The 21785-nt window shown below is 43.7% G+C and overlaps 1 protein-coding gene across 1 annotated transcript in view; it reads left to right on the plus strand.

The window, feature by feature from the left end:
* Positions 1–1047: 1047 nt before the first annotated feature.
* The window catches only part of sema3gb (sema domain, immunoglobulin domain (Ig), short basic domain, secreted, (semaphorin) 3Gb), a gene marked incomplete at its 3' end in the record, with an annotated part of 49809 nt that continues 29071 nt past the window's right edge, over positions 1048–21785 (plus strand). The window contains exon 1 of the mRNA XM_080534339.1: positions 1048–1168. Within this exon, the coding sequence (XP_080390465.1) occupies positions 1069–1168 (100 nt within the window). The 5' untranslated portion in view covers positions 1048–1068. The remainder of the gene's footprint in view (positions 1169–21785) is intronic.

Consider the following 21785-nt stretch of genomic DNA (forward strand, 5'->3'; position numbering starts at 1 on the left):
GTCAGATCGCATAATAGCAGGGGCGCCTAGTGCACTTCATTAACATATGAACACTCCCACAATGAGTAATATATGCACGGGAGTATTACGTCTTATGTGTGGGCGCCTATCGACACCTGCATAATAGCAGTAGCGCGTATGAAGCGCATAATAAGGGTGGCGGTAGGTCTTAACCTGGCGGTGCGTCTTAATTAAGACTTAAGACGGCAAGTTAAGAAGTGCATAATAGGGCCCAATCACTTCTATCAATGTCTTTTTTCCATTAACTATTGTCTTTTTAAATGTTTTATCTATTTACTTCTTATATTTGCTTTTATTCATTGTAATTTTTATTTTCTTATGCTCCTCTTGCTGTATTTTTAAATAATGCATGTAAAGCACTTTGAATTGCCCCTGTTGTATGAAATGTGCTATACAAATAAACTTGCCTTGCCTTGGTAAACTAACCCCATACTGTTATTTCTCATTCTTCTTAGAAAACCAGACCACCTTTTCTGTTCTTTCCTCATCTTTTCCCCTATACTACACTCCAGATTAGGCCTAGTGTTTAGATGGCCAAATAACCAACCCCCTAGTCTGCGCTAGTTCGTAACAATTGACAGCGTTGTTGTCCCACTACTCCCTTTGATGTTGGAGTTGGAATGTGTAGCTATTGACATGCTAATGCTATTTTCAGTAAACATTCAACATTCACTTAAACTCCTAACTCGAGTTTCGACAATGAGAGCTTTGCTCACTGACCTGTAAACAGATTATTTTAAGGGTCAAGGCTTTTGAGTAGGTGATTTTAGTGACTAATGGGACATTTCAGATGGCTAGGAGCATTTAATTATTATTTTTTTTAATCTAAAAAAGAAAGCTAGTTTTCCAGTGTATCATGTATGACTTCGGTCTTTAAAAACAATGTTTCAGTGACAATGATGTTCCTGTAGATGTGAAAGCCATGGCTGAAAATGTAAAATGTTATATTGGTGTTACATGAAGTTCAGTTAATCTGTTTTGCCTTTTTTAACTTCTTTGTCCTCTCTCCTTTGTAGGATTCCAAAGGTTAACTCTGCTGTCATTGCTATGGAGACCACCCAAGCCCTCATCTTTCTCTTGAGTTTATGTGTCTCCAGTTGCCATGCCAACTCTCGGACTGCCCCCAGAGTGCATTTGTCTTACAAAGGTGAGTCTTTTTTTTCAGGAAGGGTGCTTTTGACAGGTATTGTTTTGTTGGGAGATTTACCTACAATCTATTGAGTCAGAAAGATCAGAGAACATCATAACATTCTTTCAAAATGGAAACTGATCTGTAGGTTCCCTTAATTGCTTTCCATAGTTTCATGGTTTTCTAATAATTATCCAACAGCAATTTTTTTGCCAACACTAGAGATCATTTCAGGCAATGCTTTTAACTTTTAATGCTTTTTTAATCTTTTAATTTCAGTTTTATGTGAATGATTTCTGAAAACTTCAGAGCTGGGTTCTTGAGAGAGACGTTTGTGGTCTACTGGGAACAAAAGCTTACATTTCTTATGATGCCTGAATTACATGTTACTTAAACTACTTTGATAAAACCCTATGAAAGTGTGCCTGTGTGTGTGTGTGTGTGTGTGAGTGTGTGTGTGCGTGTCAGTGTGTGTGTGCGCGTGTATGCGAGTCTATGTCTGTGTGTGTGTGTGTGTGTGTGTGTGTGTGTGTGCTTGCATGTTTGTGTCCACACACAAACACACACAAACACGCAAGCACACACTCACACACATACACATACACACACACACACACACTCACAAACACACACACACACACACACACACACACACACACACTCACACTCTCATCACACTCACACTCACACACACACACACACACACACACACACACACACACACAGGGATGACAGTAGAGGATAGTAGTTGGCTCTCTAGCATGGCCATATGTTCACTTCCACTAATGACGCTCTGGTCTCTGGGGATCTGAGATCTGCATGTAACTCTAGAACAACAGAGAGTGGAGAGGATAGATGGTGATGAAGGGAGAAAGGAAGCTGAGACATCTGGGAGAGGTTTGATGAAGTGAAAGAGAGGGAGATAGACAGTGCATGTAAAGAGAGAGAATGAGAGAGAGAGAGACAGAGAGAGAGAGACAATGTGTGGTGTGCGTGTGTGTGTGTGTTGGGTGGGTGTGTGTGTGGTAAAGGACACTGTGAGGGGAGAAAGAGAGAGAGGTTACAGGGGGAGGGTTGTCCTGGGTTATTGTGTGCGTAGGTGACAGCGAAACGGATTCCTTCTTCTGAGAAACAGGATAGGGCAACGGTGTTACCGGGATATAAATAGCTCGCCACGGTTGCTGTGTTTACCTCACAGCAACCGCACAGGGAAGCCCCCCCGAAGAACGCGAGGGCTGTGCTCCAACAACCTGCTCCAATATTCGAGACAGACATGTGTGTTATGTGGCGCGGTGGTCTGTCATCTCTCGCCCCCCAGACGGTCGCCCTCGAAGCAGACGACGAGGTTAGCTTCTACCCTTTCCATGTTCGTTTATACTGTAGTACCAGCTCAGCGGCCTGGCTGTTAGTGTCCGCCCTGAGATCGGGAGGTCGTGAGTTCGATCCCCGGGCCGAGTCGTACCACCAAAGACGATACGGTACCCGATGCCTCCCTGCTTGGCATTCAGCATTAAGGGTTGGATTTGGGGAGTAAGACCCTGTGACATACCAGCGTCTTGTCCAGGAGGGTGTACTTGTACATCAAGCCGCCTCACGCTACGGAAACAGGAGATAGGCTCCTGCCCTCTAAGGGCCACTAGTCTCGAGAACCATTGGTTCTCAATGCTACTTATTTATTTCATTCAGTTGAATTATGAATGAATGAATGAATGGTCTTTATTGTCATTGCTATAGTACAGGTACCAAACAACGAAATTTGGGAGGGGTGGCTCCCCTGGTGCTAGGAAAAAAAAATAAAAAAAATAAAAATAAAAGAAGGGAAAGGAGCTGGTTTACATAAATAAAGGCTATGTACACTATCCACTATACTATACTGTACAGATAGACGACTAGGGTTGTCATATTGCACATAGTGTTATTGCACATTCATTTAAAGTGTCGCAGTTTGCAGGCTTGAAATTTACATATTTGTGCCTCAGCACTACACCTGATTTTTTCAATCCAGCAGCTGCCATCAATCCGTCCAGACTGTCCAGGGCCCAGAACCTAGGTCTTTGCTGTGTTCAGGGCCTGGATGGCCCTGGGGTAGAAGCTGGGCTTCAGTCTGTTTGTCCTTGCGGCCATGGTCCTGTACCGCCTTTTCGAGGGCAGCCGGGCAAAGTGTTCGTACCCAGGGTGGGTTGGGTCTCTGGAGATCTTGGAGGCCTTCCTGAGACAGCGTGTGTTGTACAGCTCTTCCAGAGAGGGGAGGGGGGCGCCGGTGATCTTCTGGGCTGTTCTCACGACTCTCTGTAGCGCATTTCTCTCCGCGGTTGTGCAGCTGGAGAACCAGTTGCAGATGCCGTAGGTGAGGATGCTCTCCACTCCGCCGCGGTAGAAGGCCACCAGTATCTCCTGCTTGTTGTGTTCCTTCCTGAGGACTCTCAGGAAGTAGAGCCGCTGTTGTGCCTTCTTGATGGTGGCTGCTGTGTTGTTCTTCCAGGACAGGTCATCCTGTATGTGCACCCCCAGGAATCGGAGGGCTGAGACTCTCTCCACGCTCTCTCCGTCGATGAGCAGGGGCTGGACCTCCGATTTTTTCCTCCTGAAGTCCACGATGATTTCCTGGGTCCTGGGGTTTCCTGGGAATTACAATGTGTAGTATTCACACGTCTCAGTCATCTACAACTTGTGCAACCAAATAATACAGGTACAATAGACACAAATCTAAAAAATATATATAGTAGAATAGAATACTACAGACCTTGAATGACCCTAGTGTTAAAGTGCAACCATCCATTTGACATCCAAAAAAGGTTGCTTGTATGCAATATTGTTACGTGAATATTCACCCCCATCCCTTTCTTCTTACACCGTTTTACCTCAATACAACTTTTTTCCCTCACTGTCTTGCCATTTTACCACGAAACAGCACTTTGACTGTCTCCTCTTCAACCCTGGAAGAGCGTTGAGGTTTTTCCTCCTCAGAGTCCCTGAGACACAGACCAGACTACCGGGACTAACTGGGCTTCTTTCCCGGAGACCTCCATGTACCTCAGTGACAACAATGACGTGTTTCTGCTCTGCATCAATTAGGGGAAATGTTTGGATATCTGGGAAGAGGATTAAAATAACTCTGTGGGAAGCAAACCGTCTGTTCTTGGGGTCTAAAACTTGACATAACCCTGGACCCCAAATAAAGGGATAAAACCTGGCGTACCAGGCCATTTGCACATTTTTTCTGAGCTCGCCAATGTTTTTCTTCTTTTGGATGATGTTCCAAACTATTGTTCTTGGCAAGTCTAAGGTATGTCTTTGGATATGTTTATGATCGTTTTTATTATGATTTCTCAACCCAATAAAGGCTTCCTCCTTGCATTGACAACTCTTTGGTATTCATGGTATTCATGTTGACAATACTACCAGCTCTCTGATGCCTGCGTGAAAGATGTGACGGAACACACCTGATGAACCAGAAACACCAGTCAAGACAATTTTCCAATAGGCCTACTACCGGTTTCCTGAAATAGGAAATAATTTCTAAACGGTGAAACCAATCTGAAAAAAGAAAACATAGAATTAAAGATGATAATCTATACTTTAATACCATAGCAGTTGTCTGATTTCACATCTAAACTGTTGTTGAGTATAGAGATGAAAGAAGACAAAACTATCCCTCTTTCCAATACTCATGGAGGGCACTGTAAGACATTTTAGCTGTAGTCATAGTCTTATGCTCAGAAAAAACCTAAACAACAGTAGAATTTGGACAGAATATATCCAGGTGCAGAGGATTTGGAATTTGTAACATCATGAACATTTTCATTATATCAAAAAAGCAGCTTTGGTCCTGCCAGAGCTCTACAAGTTTTTCTTAAATTAAAAACTTTCAAACTGAGAATTAGATTGTATTATGTAGTTTTTAGTTCAAGTATTAAGTAGGTCCCAAACACAAAATTGTGCAGTGTCTGCTAATTCCACTACATTCTGTAAGAGTTTGTCATATCATAGAATCAAAGTCTGTGTCAAAAAACAGATCATCAGATATCTGACATAAAATTGCATTCTGTCAACTACAGACATGTATGTGTATAGATCTGTCAACTACATACATGTATGTGTATAGATCTGTCAACTACATACATGTATGTGTATAGATCTGTTAACTACATACATGTATGTGTAGAGATCTGTCAATTACATACATGTATGTGTATAGATCTGTTAACTACATACATGTATGTGTAGAGATCTGTCAACTACATACATGTATGTGTAGAGATCTGTCAACTACATACATGTATGTGTAGAGATCTGTCAACTACATACATGTATGTGTAGAGATCTGTCAACTACATGCATCTATGGGTATAGATCTGTCAATATCTGTCAATGTAATAACAGTATAACAATCTGCAATGATGGGGCTTGAACACTGATCATTTGTTCTTTAGGCAACCACTTTCCCCACCGCTCCAAACAGAGATCCACCACCGTGACTTCCAGTTTGGTATGCTTTGTTATGGCGTCCTCCTGGAATCAGCTGGATTATTTGCCTTGTTTTATTTCAGGTCATTCACCTCGGCACCAGCGGGCATTGTTTGAGCAATTCTAATGGATACACTTACAATGTGTTATAGTGTGTTTACAAACATCGCTGCCTGATGAATTGCGTGAAGAGTAGCGTATGAGGATAATAAGGAGGAGAATAGACAGTCAAGCCCCAGGGGCTGAAGAATAAGCACTGCTTGATTACAATTCTCTCTTGAGAATGTTTGCGGAATGCAGTTAAAATCAGACGTTTGAAGCAATGTCAGTCTCTATTCCAAAGGTCTGGATTGCTACCAGCCACTAATTCAGTCCGAAGTCAGAGTTTTTCCTGAATTGAAAAGGCTTAGGCGACCCGCCTAAGGCTTTTTTTTCGTCGCATTGTGCCTTCTAGGAACAAATCGTGCAAGAAAAAAGGTTAAAAATGGTCACAATTACATTGTGAAAAAGCCTTCGCCTTATGCCAGGTTTCCATGGAGACGTAATTGTTTGGCTGCCTCTAATGCTTCAATGTCATTTACGAGCATCACAGTAATACTTGTATACTTGTATATACCCATACAAGGTTTTTTACAGACACAACATTTTTGTCTGTGTCTCGAACTGTATCAGAATTATGGTAAGAGAGAATGGGAGATACGTTTTTATGGCCAGTATCTTTACCCCTTTACTTGTTGATGTCCATATTGCTGCAATTCGTGCATCCCAACAGCAGGTGCTGCTAGACTATCGTTACGTTATACTGTATATGCAGTACCTGTGGAAGATTAATTTGTGAGAGAAAAAAAGTGTGCATGTGCAAAAGAACCATCTACCATCTCAGCCCTATTTTGAGCCAGGATAAACCCTGAAAGTAGTTCTGATGTTTGAAAAGGAAAGGGTGGTGTCAATGTCCTATTGTACACTGTTACGTCTTGCTCATTTCTGAGAGCTACACTACATGGCCAAAGGTATGTGGACACCCGAACATCACACCCAGAGTATGTGTTTGTTGAACATCTCATTCCAAAACCATGGGCATTAATATGGAGTTGGTCCCACCTTTGCTGCTATAACAGCTTCCAACTCTTCTGGGAAGGCTTCCATTAGATTTTTTAACATGGTTGCGGGGATTCACTCCCATTCAGCGACAAGAGCGTTATTGAGCATGGTGCATTTCACTTTGTGCATGGGGGCATTGTCATGCTGAAACTGGAAAGGGCCTTCCCCCAAACTGTGGCCACAACGTTGGAAACATACATTTCTCTAGAATCTCTCTTGTGTGCTGTAGCATTAAGATTTCCCTTCACGGCAACTAAGGGGCCTAGCCCAGACCATGAAAACAGCCCCAGAACATAATTGTGTCCACATACTTTTGACTACATGGTTAAGTTGTTAGGCCACAGTCCAGAAATCAGATGAAACTGAGTTTCCATGAGGACCCCCCCATGTGAGCCAAGCTGTGTTGGATGTAGTTTTAACCTGACAGTCACAGGGGTACTGTCTAGTGCCTACAACAAGTAGCTGTGTTCTACATTTTAAAGTGCTACTCCAGTTTCTTCTTTCTAGTCTTCTACTGAATATGACCTAGGATTGGTTAGGAGGTTGAGTGGCTGTCATGTGTTTATTACAGGGGTATGACTTACCATGGACACATTCCAAATCATTCATGCTGTTGCATAAAACGTGTGATTACATTGTGGAAAAAGCCTTCGCCTTATGCCAGGTTTCCATGGAGACGTAATTGTCATTTACGAGCATCACAGGAATACTTGTATACTTGTATATACCCATACAAGGTTTTTTACAGACCATTTTTCACACACCATTTTGTCTGTGTCTCGAACTGTATCAGAATTATGGTAAGAGAGAATGGGAGATTTTTTTTATGGCCAGTATCTTCACCCCTTTACTTGTTGATGTCGTCTTTGATGTTATCAGACAGAACATACATTAGGGAATGGCCCATCCCATCAAACAACTTCAAAGTTGTCAATATAATCGACATTTTTGGAAGGGCAGAAGGTATGGTGCAAAGGTGCAAAATGGGGCTACATTTCCATGCCACAGTTGTATGTTGGTATTGGCCCAGAAATAAAAAGCACCGTGCAATGAACATTATGGGGCGGCTGTGGCTCAGGAGGTAGAGCCGGCGTCTAATGATCGCAAGGTCAGCGGTTCGAACCCCGGCTGGCCACATGTTAAGGTGTCCTTGGGCAAGACACTGAAGCCCAAATTGCTCCCATTGAGTGGGCCGGCGCCTTGCATGGTAGCTTGCCGCCATTGGTGTGTGTGTGTGTGTGTGTGTGAATGGGTGAATGAGTGGTTATTGTAAAGCGCTTTGGAATAAGGCATATATATAAGTGCAGTCCATTTACCATTTACCATTATTCATGTCTGATTCACCACAACAGATCAGGCAGCTGTATGGAACTTCCAATGACGACCGCCTCTGGGGTTTCAGAAGGAGATCTCTGCCCAGTACTACTAGGCCTCTCCACGGGGCCTGAGTAGAGCTGAGACGCCCTGGAGCATGATGGATTGTTGAGGCTGGACGCTGGTCACCGGGGGGGGGGGGGGGGGGCAGGAGTGGCAGGCTGCAGAGGGGGGCAGGAGCTGGGAGGAGCAGCTGGAGATGCGTTTCCAGACACACTTTTTCTGATGTATTACACAGGGTTCCCACACCTTCTGAAACATCAAATTCAAGCACCTTTCAAGCACCTTTCAAGACTAAATTCCCTCAAATGCAAGGTCCCAACACGGCATAGTTTGAGCCAGATCTAGATGAGAATTTATATAATAGGAACTATCCGCTCACAGACAACAATTAAAAAGAGAGAGAGAGAGAGGAGAATTCAAGCACTTTCAATGACCCATGTCTATTTTCAAAAACCTTTTAAGACCTTGATTTCTTTTTCTCAAATTCACAAACTTTCAAGGATTTCAAGGACCCGTGGGAACCCTGCACGGGGCCCGAGTAGAGCTGAGTAGACCCTGGAGCACGATGGACCGTTGGTGATTGTTGAGGCTGGACGCTGGTCACCAGGGGGGGAGGTGGCCTCCAGGGCTGGAGTGGCAGGCTGCAGGAGGGGGGCAGGAGCTGGAAGGAGCAGCTGGAGATGTGTTTCCAGACACACTTTTTCTGATGTATTACAGTCGGGGGCCCTCTGAGAAACTGATCCCCATGCTACATTTGTGTCATCAGAAATGTCACATGGTCGGGGCGCTTAGGTGGCGTAGCCGGTTACGCGTCGACCGTGTAACCACAGGATTCCCCGGCTCGATTCCGGCCGCGGACATATCCTGCACATACCTGTCAACCCTCCCGTTTTTCCCGGGATTCTCCCGTATTTTACCTTTCTTTCCCGCTGTGCTCCCGTTTAAATATTTTCCCGTAAATCTCCCGTATTTTTAACCTATAATAAAATATAATTGAACACTTAATTGTTAGACGTTAGACGCATGCGCACGATCGCTATATCCATGTCAGAGTTGACTTGTCTCCTCTCGTTTCTTGGGCTGCGTTCGTAATTTTGCTCTGAGAGTGCCGGAACGCACACTAGGTGCAACGTCATAAAGGGACCAAGTAATTTGATCGGATAAGAGGCATTCCATGAGTGGTGATCAGATTTCCAGAGCGTTTTTTACGAACACAGCCTCGATTATCGCTGTTTTGAAATGATCGCTGGTAGCTTTGCACCGCTCTTTTCCCATTTACATCATGGTGTCAAGTAATGTATAAATAAATGTGCTGAATTTAGATGCCCTTTTGTGTTTTCATGCAGGGATGTTCAAAGTATTTTACTTTCAACCAGGTATCTGATTCTGACCACCTGTAATCACTTACTTAATGTACGAACTACTTAATTCTTGTTGCACTGAAGCAGGTGGTTGATTGACAGTGTATAGCTTTGTCTAAATGTAAGGGGTATCCTATGGTTGTCTAGTGGTGATGTTAGGATTGACTGTGTGTACCCTGGTCTAAATGTAAGGGGTATCCTATGGTTGTCTAGTGGTGATGTTAGGATTGACTGTCTACCCTTGTCTAAATGTAAGGGGTCTCCTATGGTTGTCTAGTGGTGATGTTAGGATTGACTGTGTGTACAGTCTAAATGTAAGGGGTATGGTTTGTGGATGGTGGGGGGGGGAGAGGATTACCCGGGGGTGCGCAGGGGGGATATCCCTTATTTTCCCTTATTTTGGGGGAATATCCCTTATTTTCAAATCCCAATGTTGACAGGTATGATCCTGCATGTCATCCCTTCTCTCTCTCGCTCTCTCTCTCTCTCTCTCTCTCTCTCTCTCTCTCTCTCTCTCTCTCTCTCTCTCTCTCTCTCTCTCTCTCTCTCTCACTCACCCACCCTTCCTGTCAAAATCTCTACTGTCTCTATCAATAAAAAGAAAAATATGAGTGGGACTGCCCCACTCAGCAAAAATAACTTAAAAGAAAAAGAAATATCTCATTTAGTTTACATGTAGTGACAACATAAATCCAGTCCGTGCGTGTTGGTATTATTAATGTTTCTATTACATTGTCATTCGATGAAGCTGAGTGAATATGTTTTTACGCATTCCAAGAAGCATAACATATCTATCATTTCAGACACTTTGTGTGGCGCTTACTTACACACGTGGATCTGAGGAAAAATAGCCTCACAACACCTGTGCTTGATGCGTGCGGCCGACGGCGGTTAGTAGTAGTTTACATTGACTACAGTAGGAGTGTGTCCACTCTGTGTCATGCCCGTCTCACGAATGTGAATTTGATCTGTCTGGTTTACCTGTCTGGTTTAGCCGCACTGTTTGTATAATTAGGATTTGATATAGCCAAATGTATGTCGTACACTTGCACAAATGTAAGAATATGCACACTCATGTGGCATGTGAATAGCCTGCTTTGCGTTTCTTTTTTCCTTTGACATTAAAGCAAATACGATCTGTGTGTGTGTGTGTGTGTGTGATTCTAAAAAGTTTGGGAGGACATGTCACTCAGTAAAGCCCACGCCCGTGTTACCGTAGACCTCAGATGACGCAGTGGCAGTTACTGTATCTGTGCCTGGTGGATCAGCTGGCATCCTGTTGTTGCCACGGAGAGCAGGACCAGTCACTTTCTACACCCATCCTGTAGTCACAGGTCACATGCTGTCAGTACCGCCTTGACCCGTATTCTTCCGTCAGAGCGGACAGATCAGTTGTTCGGCCCCCCACCTACCTTTGTGAGACGTTTTTGAGAACTAGCAATGCACAGTATGTTATGACAATGACGTTGTTTCCCTGTAAGCTCACCTCCGGTCGGTAGTCAGAGATGTCTATTCTGAAGATGGGTTGCAATAAAGGTTACATATTTTGCCCAGTCACCACCAAGTCAATGCAGAGAGCCCCGGGGGCTCATTTAGAACTGTTGAGTAGGTACAAAAGAAGGTGTACACTACTTTCTAAGCAAACTTTGGGATTTATAAAGAGAAAAGAGATGGGAGAATGTGCAGTCCCCCAGGGTCACTCAGACCGATGCGTAGACTGGAGAAATGAGCAACTGCGTGATGAAACTCAAGAAACGCTTTGAAATTGATACCATTGTGTAAAATAGATCGAAATATTACCTCTCACGTATTATATATGAAGAGTTCCCTGGAGTGCACACAAAAAAAACATGATTTAGGACTTTAAATACAAACAGAGATATCTGTTTTTGAAAAAGAACCCTTCAAATGTGTTTAATGTATGTACAGTTTAATCAGGATCATATTTAATTGGATCTGTAATTATTAACCAATACTTATGTTATGAAATGTATTCTCATAAATAATAAGGTGAACAGTAGGACAAATTACATTTAAACTGATGCTGTTAATACTGGTTAAAAGGTTAGTGCATGGTAATTCTTCAGTTTTTTCCAGATTATGAAAGTACAGATTTCAAATCATGTGTCATACATTGAAATCTGAAAATAGTTGAAGAAGATATGCTTATTTTAATGTTGGTGCACCTCAAACCAAATAGCAGGGAAACGCGCTCTGAATCAAAACACAGGCAAAACTCCTGCTAGCAGGCTAACGCTAAGAAAGGACATCGCTATGAACATCTAACTGCATGTTTAGCACATCACAACATGCTGATAGAACATCAACATGCGAAAAATACATAACTACACATAATTAGATCACACAGTCCTTGCTGTCCTAAAACATACGTTTGTTTACAAGCCATGTATCACTTACCCAGTAGCCTAGGGCAGACGACTGTAGACGAGGCAGACAGTGAATCCAATTCACAAATTATAAGTATTTAGTGATCCTAAAACTGTTGTTTTATATAATGAGTGGGCTCTTCAACACTTCAACTTCCGTAATATGCAATACAACGGGAAACACTTTCTTTTCTTTTTTTTTAAAGAAGCTTTTTGCTAATTTGCACGACTTGAGAATTGCCGACATGCAGCCCTTTTCACCAGACTGTCACATATTGTTATCACATTGAATTCACACTGGGTGACATATTTTTTTTTTGTCTTTCTGTTTTTTGCCTTCATTGTCGTCATGCAGTCAGTATGGATTAATATTAATTAGGGCCGTTTCACTGACCATTAACTATGGGTGTTAAAAGGGTGGGACAAGACGCTCGCTCACGTGCGCAAAATTTCAAGTTGATTGTGATTTATAAAGGGAAACTGGCGTGGGACATGCGTGCGCGAATATATTCTTGTGTGTAAGCACATTCTGTGTTTGGTGCATATGCCACCTTTTCATGTGAATCCTCCCTACAGTTTTATAAATGAGGCCCCTGGTCTCATGAACATGATGTGTGCAGACCTGATTCCTTGTACACCCCGATTGTTTATATTGCCAGTGGAAAATGTGACCACTTTTGTGCCTCACTAATAAATTCTATTACAAGACAATCTGGCAGCCTTTTTGGCACAATGTATACACACACACACACACACACACACACACACACTCTCTCACACACACACACACACACACACACACACACACACAATCACAGCCATGGTCATGACCAATTGGCAAACAAAACTAGATTCCACTGTGGTAATGGGACTCCCCAAAACCTTGGTCTCTCCTCAGTGCTGACATGGGGGAGACAGGGAACACAGTTATGACATGGGGGAGACAGGGAACACAGTTATGACATGGAGGAGACAGGGAACACAGTTATGACATGGAGGAGACAGGGAACACAGTTATGACATGGAGGAGACAGGGAACACAGTTATGACATGGGGGAGACAGTAGAGGACAGTAGGTGCAGTTATGACATGGAGGAGACAGGGAACACAGTTATGACATGGAGGAGACAGGGAACAGAGCTGTTTGTTTTTACTGACATTCTTTGTTAGACTTGATTCAATGTATTCTGAGATATACCCCAAACACCCTCATCACTAATCAACCCAGCCATGTTCATAGTTCTGTTGATGTTAGACCAAGACTGCTTTGCTTTAGTTGAGTAATAATACTTGAGTTATAATAATAATAATAATAATAATAATAATAATAATAATAATAACACCTTCTATAAATAAAAATGTGAAACAAAAGCACAATCACTGAAAACAACAATAAAACTAGTTCCAGATGAATAGCAAGTTTAAAAAGATGGGTTTTGAGGGATCGTTTGAAGGAGTTTTGAACTGAAGATGACATTGCTTGGGTGGTGCTTATACTTATTGGTGTATGATGAACCTGGACATTTCTTTTCACTTGATTTCAGAAGTACAGATCATAGCATGGATATTATACAAAGCTATGCATGGTGGAACATGTTTCAACCGCCCTTCTTCAGTCCTCTGCTGTCTTCTTCAGGCATCACTGAGGAGGAAGGAAACACTTTTGTCCTTGGGTGGGGAGCTCCCTAGCTAGCTAGTGCTGCTAGTGTGGAGCTCTAGTGGTCCTCCACTACTGTGAGCTCTAATGTAGTCCACTACTGTGAGCTCTAGTGGTGCTCTACTGTGAGCTCTAGTGCTCCTCTACTGTGAGCTCTAGTGGTCCTCTACTGTGAGCTCTAGTGGTGCTCTACTGTGAGCTTTAGTGGTGCTCTACTGTGAGCTCTAGTGGTCCTCTACTGTGAGCTCTAGTGCTCCGCTACTGTGAGCTCTAGTGGTCCTCTACAGTGAGCTCTAGTGGTGCTCTACTGTGAGCTCTAGTGGTCCTCTACTGTGAACTCTAGTGGTACTCAGTAAGTACTTCCACTCTTTGAAAAAGGGTTTCCCACATCTGAATGCAAGTAAACAAATCATCTGTCACTAAGCTTTCCTGCAAGAAGCATCTCATGATGGGTAGAGGCATAAAGCTCTCCAAAGACCTTCGCAACAAGATTGTTGAGCAGCATAGTAATGGCACTGCTTACAAACAGATTTCTCAGCTCCTAAATGTTCCTTTGTTCGCAAGTGGAAGGAACATCACTCGACCCTCAACAGGCCACACACAGGACCTCCTCGCAAGATTAGCCCAAGAGCCAAGGACCACTCGAGCAGAGCTGGAAGCAGCGGGTACAGTTGTCACAAAGAAAACAACAGTCAATGCACTCCACTGCCACGGTTCCCATTCGTGACTCCCAGAGTAATGGAAGTCTCCATTACTGAAGAAAAGGCATGTTGAAGCTTGTTTGAAGTTTGCTAGAGAAGATTTTGAGAATTATTTTAGATTACTGGGAGAATGTTGTCTGGTCAGACTACACTAACCTTTTAGCAACAATATGACGCGCCATATTAAGAGGAGAAATGGCTCTGCATATGATCCTAAAAATACCATATCTACAGTGAAGTTCGGAGGTGGAAGCATCATGGTATGGGGTTGTTTCTCTTCATGACTTTGTCACCTACTTTGAAAAAAAGGTGGACGACATCAGCAGCACCTTTTCCCCCCCACCGCTCCCTCCTCCCACTAACAATGCTAACACCCCTTCCAAACTCTCTCCTCGACACTCGATCTCTGGATTGTCATCTTTTTCCCCCCTCTCCCCCGATGAGATTCTCACACTTATCACATCAAAGCGGGCAACCACATGCCCTCTTGACCCCATCCCCTCCCCCCTTCTCCAATCCATTTCCGCCGACATCCTTCCTTACCTTACCACCCTAATCAACTCCTCCCTATCCACAGGATCTGTCCCAGCGGCCTTCAAAATAGCCAGAGTCAAGCCTCTCCTCAAGAAACCTACCCTTGACCCATCATCTGTCCACAATTACAGACCTGTATCCCTTCTCTCCTTCCCTCCCAAAACCCTTGAACGCGCGGCATCTAAACAACTGACTGACTATCTCCGGAAGATGGATCACTCACCCCCACCAATCCGGCTTCAAGGCTGGGCATTCCACTGAGACTGCGCTCCTTGCTGTCACGGAAGCCCTCCACTCTGCCCAAGCTTCCTCCCTCTCCTCTGTTCTCATTCTCCTTGACCTGCTGCCTTCGACACAGTCAATCACCAGATCCTTCTCTCCATCCTCTCAGACCTGGGCATCTCTGGCACCGCACACTCCTGGTTTTCTTCCTACCTGGCGGGCCACTCCTACCAGGTGACCTGGAGAGAATCGCTATCTACTCCACGAACCCTCTCCACTGGAGTACCCCAGGGTTCTGTCCTAGGGCCCCTACTCTTCTCCCTCTACACCAAGTCTCTTGGCTCGGTAATCTCTTCACATGGGCTCTCCTACCACAGCTACGCAGACGACACTCAACTCTTCCTGTCCTTCCCCCCGTCTGATGTACACGTGGCAACCCGTATCTCAGCATGTCTCGCTGACATTTCAACTTGGATGGTTGACCACCATCTCAAGCTCAATCTTAACAAGACCGAGCTCCTCTTCATTCCCGGGAAAGCCTGCCCTCTCCAAGACTTCTCCATCACAGTGGAGAACTCTACTGTAACCCCCTCCCTGACAGCCAAGAACCTTGGAGTGATCCTGGATAACCGACTTTCCTGTGCGGAGAACATTGCAGCAACGGCTCGCTCCTGCAGATTCTTCCTCTACAACATCAGAAGGATACGACCATTCCTTACCAGAGAGGCAGCGCAACTCTTGACCCAGGCACTGGTCATCTCCCGCCTGGATTACTGCAATGTACTCCTGGCTGGGCTCCCCGCTTCAGCCATTAGACCTCTGCAGCTCATCCAGAATGCTGCTGCCCGGCTGGTATTCAACCTCCCCAAATACTCGCATGTCACCCCTCTCCTTCGCACCCTGCACTGGCTCCCGATAGCAGCTCGCATCAGATTCAAGACCCTGGTGCTTGCATACCAGGCAGCTAAAGGGACAGCCCCTGCCTACCTGAAGGAAATGGTAACCCCCCAAACCCCTGCCCGCTCACTCCGCTCCTCCACCTCGGCTGGCCGACTGGCCCCACCTCCTCTACACAGCAGTCGGGCTGCCCGATCACGTCTCTTCACAACACTGGCTCCCCGCTGGTGGAATGAGCTCCCCACGGCTGTCAGAACGGCAGAGTCACTACCCATCTTCCGTCGTAGACTGAAGACCCATCTCTTCAGGTTACATCTTAACTGCTCCTCCTGAGACATCTTCTGACCCTCACCACTACGTCTCCTAAAGACACCCGCTTTCCCCTCTACTGTGTCCCTAAGAACTTCTATTGCCCCCCTTGTACTGTTTCTCAGTTTCTCCAGTAAAAAAAAAAAAAGAAGGTTTTAGTAGAAGGCGAGGGAGATAATAGGGAGAAGGTTTTTCCTTCTATCAGTGGCCCCGGGCCCGAGCTAGATTACTCTTCCTGCAACGAATGGTGGATTGCTGATTCACATGCTTAGTATTCAAATGTATTGATTGTAAGTCGCTTTGGAATAAGGCGTCTGCTAAATGCCAAAAATGTCTTCACATGATACTGGTGGAATCCAAATTATCGAAGGAAAGATGAATGGGAAATTCTCGAGAAGAATCTGTGGCAATCCACCAGGCTGATGAGGATGAGACGCGGGTAGCTCTTCCAGCAGGACAACGATCGAAAACATACTGCAAAGGAGACTCGATTGGTTCAAAAAGAAGAAAATAAAGTTGTTGGACTGGCCGAGTCCTGGGTTTCCGTTAACCGGTAATTACCGGTCTTTGTCCGATAAAATCTGTTGAAGTCCGACATATTATAACCTCTTCGGTCATAATGTCCGGTGAAAATAACCGCTAAACCCAGTAGCCCATTCGGCGGTAACCCGCCCCATCTGGCAACCCTGTCTCTCAACGGCGCGAGTAGTTTAGTCAGTTAATTTAGTTTGATCTAGTCTAAATAAAACCACTGCAGTGACCGGAGTCAAGGTTATTGTTCTGCGTGTTTTGGATGTGCTAGAGCACAGTGAATGACCACAGAGGGCCGTGAGATGCGGCTAGTAAAGGACGCTAGCCATCTCAACCCCGTTCATTGATTGAGCCTGCCGTGCCCGTTCCAGCCCTGAGTCGGGAGAAGTACTACGGGAGTAGTGCGCTACTATCGACAACCTGGGCTACTGGTACCATTAATTAGGATTGATTAGATTAGTTTGACAATACCACACTACATTTGAGTTTAGGGATATCAATGTTATATATTTGTGTATGTTTTATCTTTATGTATTAAATGTTATAATTGTTCCACATTTGAGACCTGTCTTCCCCCCACTCAGTTATTCAGTCGGTGTCCATCATTTAAGTTCGATTTAGTCTATCTATATAGTGTTAGAGTTTAATTTGTGCCACTAAGGTGAAATAGTCCACGGGTGTGTATCCCCCCGATACATCCTCCTCATTCTCATACTCCCGAGTCCGAGTAAGTATGATTTGACAGGCAGCTAGACTTAATGCCTTCCCAATCAGCGAGACGTGGTTATAGAATTGACGTTGTTTTATTGATAAAAAGGGTAAAACTGGAAAGAGAATATAAAAAACTTACATTGCTGTCGTGAAACTATTTAACACACTTCAGTTAACGTAATGTGGAGTCCGTTCATTGATCGATCGATGCAGTCCGTTCAAATAGCCATCAAAAGCTAAACTAGGCATACTTAAAATTACCAATTACATACTCAAATCCCATTAATGCAATTGAAATAAACATCTTAAAGTAGCCTACAGTCGTAATTCAATGTAGCAAAGGTGACTAGGCTGCCCAGTGTGGCGCGCGTGCAGCCCTGGACATATTATGCCATAGTAGCGCATGCGAATCATGAAAGCCTATATAGTTCGCTATCTAATCGTATCGGATGAGAAATAGACATTAAATGGCAAAGGCCTATATAGGCTACACAACAGCTAATCACCGCGACAAACACCTATATTATATTCTAATATGATGACCGGAATTTCTCCCGTTTGTCCGACACATTGAAATCTTCCCGGACACGTTGACCGGCACCAATTTTTTCTAACGGAAACCCTGGCCGAGTCAATCACCAGACCTGCTCACTTGGGGGCGTGTATTGAGCCCACGTAATTGACGCTCCCTGTCCCTCGTTAGCTAGCTATAGCAAAAAACTTCCAGTGGCTGCCAAAATGGAAAGCGTTATAACTAACCTGTGTCTGAAAATCGGCCAAATTTCTATCAAAACAGGAAGAAGAACGGATATCAAGCCTTGCAAGATCTAAGCAGTGACGAAGGAGACCAGCAAGACCAATGGGAAAGGATAAGGGAAACCCTCATAACAACATGTAAGGAAGTGATTGGAATAAAGAAGAGAAACCATAAAGAGTGGATATCAGCAGAAACACTACGCAACATAGAAGAAAGGAGACAGAAAAAGACAGAAGTTAACAACAGCCGAACAAGGGCAACCAAGGTAAAAGCCCAAAGCGAGTACACTGAGGCAAACAGAAAGGTCAAAAGAAATGCCAAGAAGGACAAGCGAAACTACATCGACAACCTGGCTAAAGAAGCAGAAGAGGCAGCAGCAAAAGGAAACATGAAGGAACTGTATGACACCACCAAGAAACTGTCCGGAAAGTTCAGCAGACCAGAACGACCAATCAAAAACAAGGAAGGAAAGACCATCACAAGACTGGACTAACAGCAAGAGGGATGGGCAGAGTATTTTGAAGAACTCCTGAATAGACCGACACCACATAACCCCCCGGACATTCAACCTGCGGAGACTGACATAGTCATCAACTGTGGAAAGCCCAGCAAGCAGGAAATCCAACAGGCCATTGCACAACTAAAGAATAGTAAGGCAGAAGGACCAGACAACATCCCTGCCGAGGCACTGAAGGCAGACATAGACACCTCGGTAGAGATGCTACACCCCCTGTTCGAGAAGATATGGGAGGAAGAGGAAGGGCCAACAGATTGGAAAGAAGGCTACTTGGTCAAAATACCTAAGAAAGGAGACCTCAGCCAATGCCACAACGACAGAGGAATCATGCTTTTTTCAGTGCCAGGAAAAATCTTCAACAGAATCCTCCTCGAGCGAATAAAGAAAGTGGTGGATCCGCAGCTAAGAGACCAGCAGGCAGGCTTCCGACCCAATAGATCATGTGTAGACCAGATTGCAACCCTCCGAATCATAGTTGAGCAATCATTGGAATGGAACTCTCCATTATACATCAACTTTGTAGACTACGAGAAGGCATTTGACAGTCTCCACAGAAACACCCTCTGGAAATTGCTTCGACACTACGGCATACCAGAAAAGCTTGTCAACATCATGAGGAACTCCTATGAAGGAATGACCTGCAGAGTCATACACAGCGGGCAGCTCACACGAAGCTTCCAAGTGAAGACCGGAGTAAGGCAAGGCAAAGTATACTGTCCCCCTTCCTCTTCCTCCTGGCCATCGACTGGATATTGAAGACCACAACGGCACAGAGGAGAAACGGGATCCAGTGGACACTCACAACACAACTGGACGACCTAAACTTCGCAGACGACCTTGCCCTACTATCCCACAGTCGACAACAGATGCAGGAGAAGACGAACATACTGGCAGACACCTCAACACAACTAGGCCTCAACATCCACCAAGCAAAGACCAAAATACTAAAGATCAACACAAACAACGAAGACCCAGTAAACCTGGAGGGAACAGCACTCGAGGAAGTAGAATCCTTCACCTACCTAGGTAGCATCATAGACAAGAAGGGTGGCACGGAGGCAGACGTCAGAGCAAGAATCAGCAAGGCAAGGGCCTCATACATCCAACTAAAGAACATCTGGAGCTCCAAGGTAATCAGTCAGCGGACAAAGATCAGACTTCAAATCCAACATCAAGACAGTACTCCTATACGGATCAGAGACGTGGAGGACAACCAAGATCACAATGACTAGAGTGCAGTCATTCATCAACAGATGCCTGAGGCGGATCCTGAACGTCCACTGGCCAGATACCATCAGTACACTGCAAAATCACTAGTGTTAAATTAACACCCACAGTGTTAATTTTAACTCCAGCAAAGTGTGTATATGCATCCACTTTATTGAGTGTTAAAGTAACACTTTTGATGGTGTTAAAAATTTTACACCAAATTTTTGTTGATTCAACACCAAATTTGTGTCGATTCAACACCACATTTTTGTTGAATAAACACCAAATTTGTGTTGATTAAACACCAAATTTGTGTTGATTCAACACCAAATCTGTGTTGATTCAACACCAAATTTGTGTTGATTCAACACCAAATTTGTGTTGATTCAACACCAAATTTATGTTGATCCAACACCAAATTTGTGTTGATCCAACACCAAATTTGTGTTGATTCAACACCAAATTTGTGTTGATTAAACACCAAATTTGTGTTGATTAAACACCAAATCTTTGTTGATTCAACACCAAATTTGTGTTGATTCAACACCAAATTTTTGTTGATTAAACACCAAATTTGTGTTGATTCAACACCAATTTTTTGTTGATTTAACACCAAATTTGCAGTGATTCAACACTCCACAATGTAACAATTAACACCAAAAATGTTGTATTCACACTACACTGGTGTTGGGTGTTAAAATACAGTGTTAAGAACAACCCTGTGTAGTGTGGATACAACAAAACAGTTTTCCCACTTAGCCTAAATACATACAAGACAAATTGCAGAAATGGTTGTTAAGTCATCTTTATTGACCCAGCCATGTACTTTGTACATGAAATAATAAAATGGCACATTCCATAAAAATAAAAGTTCTGCACTTGGGATCAGACAAAACTGCAATAGGGCACAATGTATGTCCTCTCATCATTCTCAGTTGAAAACTGCCTGTCATACGGTCTATAATACACCAACTGAGACACACTAATGACAGTGAACACATCATCCACCTCACCAATACTGAAAGCATTCAAGTGATCGTCAAAATACATCGTAATGACCTTAGTGGTCAAAAACAATGCTTCTTCATCCTTAATAATGACATTGACAATCTTATTGAAAATAGGCATTTCATTTTCAACATGAGTGCAAACATACATTCCAATGTGGTACTCTGTTCCATAATTTTTCACCCAGGAAGTAGTGGGGACACTAGATGCATTCAAAGTTACACAAGCCTCCAAGACCTCACCGCCCTCTAGCTCACTAATTAATACATACTTAAGGGGACCAAATGTAAATCTTTGGAAATAAAAATTCTCCCAATGAAAAGCCAATTGATTCTGATGTTTCTTTACTAGTGTTTTGGTTATGTTTTTAAAGTTCTTCACAGACCTCTTAAAGAAATTGTGTTTCCCCTCGAACCTCATACACCACATGTGTATAAGTGGACCTATTTTCCTGATACATCTGGGATAATGAATCATCAGATGATGCTTTGGGATCAGCCTCTTATCTGTAAATACAGATTTGAACAGTTTGTGATGGTCAGAAATTAAGTGCTTCAAAAAATAAGTCATTCCTTTTGTTATGATAGGTGAAAATACAATGTTAACGATCTGAATCAAAAGTAGAATCACGTTCCAAAAACTGCTTTCCTGGTCAACTAGATCTCCAAAAATCAAGGGAGTATTACGCAGGAGGCACCATGACTGAATGGCATTGAGACCAAGGTCGTTGCTACCATCGTCAACTTTGAGTGTACTAGGTCTGTTCTTTCTCTCACTGTATCCATAGTTAAAGCTCTGAATCCTTTCTGAAATTGAATGTACAGTACAAACAGAATCCTTCACTAAGTACTGAAAAACCAGCTTCAACTCATACTGTACAACACCTTCT

This window comes from Nansenia antarctica (assembly GCF_963989245.1).
Source record: "Nansenia antarctica genome assembly, chromosome: 6".
Classification (NCBI taxonomy): domain Eukaryota; kingdom Metazoa; phylum Chordata; class Actinopteri; order Argentiniformes; family Microstomatidae; genus Nansenia; species Nansenia antarctica.